Source organism: Protopterus annectens, chromosome 1.part0 (genome assembly GCF_019279795.1).
Source record: "Protopterus annectens isolate FY-2018-M chromosome 1.part0, PAN1.0, whole genome shotgun sequence".
In the NCBI taxonomy this organism is placed as follows: domain Eukaryota; kingdom Metazoa; phylum Chordata; order Ceratodontiformes; family Protopteridae; genus Protopterus; species Protopterus annectens.
In genome coordinates, this window is record NC_056725.1 from 1,597,209,722 (window position 1) to 1,597,216,696 (window position 6,975).

Sequence of the window (6,975 nt, forward strand, 5' to 3'; positions counted from 1 at the left end):
TACCTAAATCGTTTCAAACAACTTTGCTAAACTGTAGCATAGAAAAATGCTACCTTCTTGTTAACAGTTCCTAGTACATAAACATAAGACTGACTGTCATTCACTGCTGCTTAAATGACTGATACTACTTGCAGGAACCAATTATCACATCTTTACATTGCCGAATTCTAACAGTAACAGCTTGCCCTCAAGTCAGGACGCCCCCCACTCTCCCCTTGATATGACTGCGATGAGCTTTTTGATTTTGTTGCATTTTTCTAGGTCTAACTTGAGACAGGCTACAAGTACTGGCAAGGCTGATGACTGTGGTAATCTCATATATGGCCACCACCCCTTTAGGGTTTTGGCTTGAGACGAGGATTCCACTGTTTGTAGTGGCATATGTTGTGGTTCTGAGAGAGCTCAATACCATTCATGTTTTTCTGCTGGTGCACATTTTTTTTTTCATTATTTTCTTAATTGTTTTCACATTTTGTCCAACCTGGCCAATATATTGAAGACACTTGAGGCATGACATAGTGGCGAGCTCACAAGTAGTAGGAAAATTGACTAATTTTTAGTTTTTAATTTGTGACCCATCATCTAACACTAGGGCTCCTGGTATCAAAAAGTTGTTTTAGTATTTGGTTGACAACCTTGGATGAAGTCTTAGTTTATTTGGCCACCTCAGAATACTTTAGTTCACTGCTAGTAGGTATTGGACTCTTGAAGAAGGAACAAATTCACTGACACATTGTATCAGGGTCTTTTCTGAGACTTGCTATGACAAGGGTGTTTCCTTCGGGTCTATACTAGAACAGCGAACATTTAAAATGTCGAGTGTTGTAATACTGACCCATTTTCAGCGAACACTGAAAATATCGAAGAAGCAGAAAACCGTCCGTTTCTGTTGCTTCGGTATTTTCAGCGCTCTGTTGGAAAGTTACGGGTCAGGTTCAGTTAAGTGTGCGATTGAGTGCGGGTTAGGTATGTGTGCGATTGTGTGGACATGAGGGTTAGGGTGAGTTAGGGTTAGGACGCGGGTGAGGTGAGTGTGCGATAGTGACAGAACTTAGGTTTAGGGTTAAGGTAAGTGGATAGTTAGTGGTGTGTGTATAGTGTAGTGTAGGGTTAGGCGTAAGATTTTAGGTGTATGTGTGTGTTTGTTTGGTGTGCTTGTGTTGTGTATGTGTTTTGGAACAGCAATTTTTTTTTCCCTAGGAAAAAATTTGCTGTTCTGAACGTTCGATGTCTGGTATTTTCGACTGGTAGGGTTCGATATTAGAACACTCGACGTTTCCTTCTATACTGATTACATTCATGGCAGGATGTGACTAACTGCTTAGTTTTAGGGTCATAAAAGGTTAAAATAGTACATCATGGGCAGAGCTGCTAAAAATTTCCCAGTGAGCTTTGTGAATCTGTTGTAGCATCATCTTTCATAAAGGTGTTGGCACAGTCACTGTTTAATTTAAATAGCATCTGTTGACAGAAGCTTATTTATTTTTGATAATTGAAGGCTAATTCAATCACTATACTTTTCTGATGGTTTTCATTTTAACATATTTACAGTATATACACAGAAATGAAGAACTGCGGTGGTGGTGCTGCGGTAGCGTTGTCGCCCACAGTAAGACGCTGTCCTGTTCAATTCTCAGCTAGAGCGTCTTCTGTCTGGAGACATTCGTGAATGGGCGTACCTTCGTTGAAGGTTGTGCATCAGGGCCGGCAACTCGGCACGTAAAAATCTACTGCCAATCATTAGCGGACCAGAGTTCCGCTGTGGCGACCCCTGACCGGAAAAGCTGAAAGACGCAACAACAACAACACAGAAAAGAAGAAATTCAACTTCACACATTGTTAAACAATGATAGGAATACATTCAACTTCACATGTTATACAATTACAGGAATATATTGAATCAAGGTAATCTTATACAATTAAGATATTAAGAATCTTAGTATTTCGGCAACAACATTTCAAGGTTATTCCAACAACTAAAGGTCTTACTGTGATTTACAGATCTTATTCTGATCACGTCTTTTTCAGTTTTACATAGTATTTTTGTTAAATTTAAAAAAATTCTTTGAATGTAGGAAATAAATTTGATTTCCATTTTTTTTTTTTGTAATAACTTTTCTGGCAACTGCTAAGAGAGGCCAAAAAAAGTCTCTACTCTTTGGCTTTTACAGATACTGGAAGTGGAACATTCATTAGTGTTACTGATCAACAATTAGCAGACCATAGCCCCTTACTTATCTCTTCCCAATGTACATTTAATTTTTCACAATCCATAAACATGTGTGTCCAGTCAGCTTTTATATATTTACTACATCGCCAACAAATGGAATAAGTCGTTTTACTGAAGAGATTTTATATAGGAGTAACAAGCATTCTATGTATATATTTCCACATAAAACTTCAGTATAAACTTAAAGAAGTTTGACTAAGTATCAAAGCTTTATTCCTTTATTCTTTCCATCTATTGAGTCACTCAGTCCATCACTCCACCACTATCTATAAAGTACCAGAATTTTGCATCAGAATTATTATTATTAGTTGTAATTACCTTACATAGCTTGGACAAGCTTCCTTTGTATGCCAGTTGACATTCATATAATGGGGCAATAATGTTCTGCTCCTTTTCACTTATATTATCTACAAATTAAATTTCTTACTGATGGATAGTATCAACTGGTTTACAGACTCATCCAGCTTAAATTCTTTCATTAAATATTGTGGGGACTTAGCTTTGCAATCAGACCATAATACTAATGCATTCCTTTTTAGTAAATTCATTTTAGCATTATTCTGAGTTTCCTTAAATTTAGAGGATGTGCAATACGAAAACACAAAAATGTTCACTGTGATATTAATGGAGTTTTTCTTTTCATATATGCAGAGTCTAAAGAAGTTGTTTTTTTTTTGCAGACAGACAGTAAACTGTAGCAAGGAGTTACAGTCTGGCAAAAGTGCTGCTACAGCAAAGCATTATTATGCATGCTTCGCTCCATGTTTAGCCTGAACATTTTTTAGTTCAGGACTCCTGAACTCTCACAGGATGTTTCTGAACCCTTCTTTTTTAAATGTGGGAGGGTGCCAAAGATAACCAATCAACCTTGTCATTGCTCTGAAACCAATTATGGTTGAACAAATCTCAACAACTAGTGATACAGTTTCCTGAAGTGGTTCACTCCAAAGCTACCAGGCCAGACTCCCAACTTCAGATATCCTGCTGCGAGGCATAGCAGAAATTCAGATATGGAAGAGTGATATGACCAGCAGAGGGACTACTGGAGGACTATTATAATTTAGTTTAGCCCACACTGACTTGCGGGACAGATCACAGTATGTCACCATGCCCCTTCTGTAACAAACTGGGTGATGATGTTTACCCCCCACTTAAAGAAAAATCCCAGGAAAACTAATGAAAGTCACACCAATGCAGTTATTATAAAGAAACAGCTCTCAATGAATCAAAAGGTAATTTCAGCAGAATCTGCTTTATTACACATTTGTGTAGACTCAATCTGACCCTACACCGGTAGTATAATACAGATGTCCGTGAAAGCATAACACCTCCATATGGAAACACCAGGCAGGGGCTGAGCACCTAGCCAACATGGCATACTTACAGAAATCAAAATTAGCAGATCGCCTGAGGCTCAAACAGCTTCATTTTTTGAACAGTAAAACAAATAATGGGAGAAAGAAAATTGAGTGCAAAACTTTCAGTATCCTACATGTTGGGCAGTATAAATTTGCTATGTACTGTAGTTTAGGATGTGATACTATCAATGTAATAAAAAATTATCACACAATCCAAATGAAATTAGGGTTACCACCTGTCCCTCTTTGCGAGGGACAGACCCACTTTGGGCAGTTTTGTCCTGAGAAAAAAACTAAAAAATGGCAAATGTCCTGAGATTTTAAGACAAAATAAATTTCTTACATTTTCTTTCATAGTTGCATAAAACAGTTAGTTTGTATCTGAAACACATAAATAATAAAAGTAAAGCAAATGGTACAAAAATAAGTATTTATTTTGGCAAAAAAATGAAGTTATTTCCTTTGCAAAGACCGTGGGTATGTTTTGTCCCGCAAAATCTCACATTTCTACAAAAGGTGTCCCACTTTGGGCATTTGAAAAGGTGGCAACCCTAAATGAAATGCATCATAACGCAATATCTTAAACACACACTGGTTTTCTGCGGTGGGGTGGGAAGCAAGGCAGCATCGCGTAGACCATCGATCAAAACGTATGACGCCAACAAATGATGCAATATTATGGTTAATAAATTAAAATACATCAGTTTATAAAATAAATTCTACGGCAGGCTTAAAAGTGCTGAGTACAGGAATACTCAAAAAGGCATTCACTATCAGCAGCGTCCGTATCCCATAATAATGGGCCTGCCTACTTATATCGGCGATATCTAACTTTAAAGCACACTATCTTGAAGCCACAAAAGACCATCACCCACAGGTACATGAGCTTAATACAAAGCACTGTCAACACGGACCTGTTAAGAATGTACACTGTTGTCATTTAAACCTGCAATTAATTGATTCGTCCTGCCAATCAACTGCCCACTGCCGTGCCAGGAGTCGGTATGGTCTAAAATTAAATATTTTATTTTGTCAGTGTCTGAAGTTAACAATACTAATATTTTAAAAAAAGTGTCCTTGATTATTTCCGGATTTGTCTGTGACTCTGAAAGTAAGAGGTTGACAGCTGTGCTGCAGCATGATCCATACCTCTTAATCATTCCTGATTTGCAGGGACGTCGCTGATGTTTGACTTTAGCTTTGTCCTTTTTAATCCCTCCAAAAACTGCTTTTTTGGGGGGGGGGGGGGTGAAAAGGTGTGAATTGCACTTAATAAATAATAACAATAATTAAAGTTATATACTTTTTTTACATCAGAAAATATATATCAATTTACATTATCTTACTGTCACGTTCTCAAGTTAGGAACATTAATATTTTAAAAGTGTTTTATTTCTTGATCACCAATTCTGTTGAGATTTGTCCACAATTGTTTAAAAACTGTGCTGCATACAATTTCAAGCAATCAGATTTCTCCTTAAACTTTAATCAGTTACAGAAAGTACACAACCTACAAGTGAAACCATCAACAAATTCAATTTGTATGAACAAAAGTCAACTTTACTATTCTGCAACGTACATCGTATATAATGTACTGGAACCATACACCCCAAACACCACTTGGTGCATGAAATCTGAACAAAGCCTAAAATAATGGGGGGGGGGGCAAAAACCCCAAACAGGGGCAGATTTTAAATAATTTAAATGTTGTTGTTTTTTTAACTTAGAAAGTTGCTAGAATGTCTGGGTTTGTGTTGTTAATGATTTTCTAAAGAATATGACGTCTGAAACTCAAACGTATACCATTAATTAGTGAACTCATGCTTTAGTGATTTGACAAAAAATATTATGAAGGACAGACCAAAAACATGACAAAAAATCCGGACATTCTACGAATTTTTTGGATAGCTGAGATGACAGGATCGTGTACCTCAGCATTTAAATTATCCTATCTTGCCCACGGTAGTAGCACCCACCTTCCTTCCTGCCTTCCACGTGAATATGTGGTCCCTGCTTGGATACGATGACACGCTCGCCTTTCCAAGTGCCAGCGTCGCGAATTCCCTTCAACTCTGTGTCCAAGATCTGTGTGAGCTGGGCTAAGCTGGACAGCTGTGCACTACTAAAGGTAAATTGTGGCAACACCACCAGAGATCTCAAAGAAGAACAAGTTAGGCAAGTTCGGAAAAGCTGGTAACTACGGTTCATCATGATTGCAGACCTCACTTAACGCAGAGATTTACAAGTAGTCAGAGGGTGTGCGTACAAAGACCAATGGTAGAGCAAAACAGAATCCTGCTATGATTGGTCAGGCAAAATGCCGAAATGTAACGTATACGTACATCCATCCAATGGATTGCATGGATTTATCCTTGTATTATCTTATTATTAGTTTTCCGTTTTATTTACTTTTTCCTCGCAGTCTGACTCTAAAATAATTTCACTAACAAATCGAGTGATACAGCTCCAGTGTAATTATATGTGTAGTGTACTTTATATTTTATTCGATAAGTCAGAATGCTAAGATCCGCAAAACTAATAGGGGACGATATATTTAATATAGAGAGGTCTCATCATTTCGGTGGGAAATAAATGACTCACACAATCGACTCTCTGTGAGATTCTTAGGTTCATAGGTTCGTACTAGGCTATCTGCCCTAGGGCATTTATAAGCCTAGGCAGAGTGTGTGTGGCTTTTAGGATGAGAATACTACGCCCTTTTAGGGTTTAGTTTACTGTGCCTCTGTCTAGTAGTGACACAGAAATGACCCCCGGGGTAAACCTACGATCTCCCATCCACTCGTCAAGATTTCTCTTGAATAGAGTTAGTGAGGGGCTCTGCCTAACATGGATTGAGATTCTGTTCCAGAGTGTAGGGAGCCTCTGGGTAATGAATCTGTCCCTCCAGCACGTCCTAATTATTTCTGTGTTGAGGTTTAAGTCTCTTGCTCTCGTGGCTCTGATGGATTTGGATTTTCTGAGGTGGAGCATGTCCATTAATTCCGGATTGGACATGGCCTTGTACGTCAGGCACAGATCACCTCTGAGTAGGCGGTATGCGACTGAATAGAGCTGGAGTTTTTTCAGTCGGGCAGCATATGACATATGTTTAAGACCTTTTATCCTCTTGGTGAGGAACTTTGGGGTCTTTCCAACTGCTGCAGGTGTCGGGTAAGATACATCCCAAATGGGGCATTGTACTCAATCATTGGCCCGATAAGAGAAGAGTACAGGGGCACAATGACCTCTCTTGATCTAGATGTGAAACCCTTCATGATAAGGTGGGCAATATAGAAGGTCTTCCTAACCACTTTGGCAATGTGAGTGTCAAATGAGAGGTTACTGTCAACCTGGGTCTCTAGGTCCCTGATTACCTCTTCCGTACTT

General features: G+C 38.5%; 1 protein-coding gene across 1 annotated transcript in view; it reads right to left on the reverse strand.

The window, feature by feature from the left end:
• GCAT (glycine C-acetyltransferase) overlaps positions 1-5,855 on the reverse strand; it is a 507,826-nt gene extending 501,971 nt beyond the window's left edge. Inside the window, exon 1 of the mRNA XM_044068107.1 lies at positions 5,565-5,855. Coding sequence (XP_043924042.1) covers positions 5,565-5,799 — 235 coding nt within the window. The 5' untranslated portion in view covers positions 5,800-5,855. The remainder of the gene's footprint in view (positions 1-5,564) is intronic.
• Between the last annotated feature and the right edge of the window lie 1,120 nt (positions 5,856-6,975).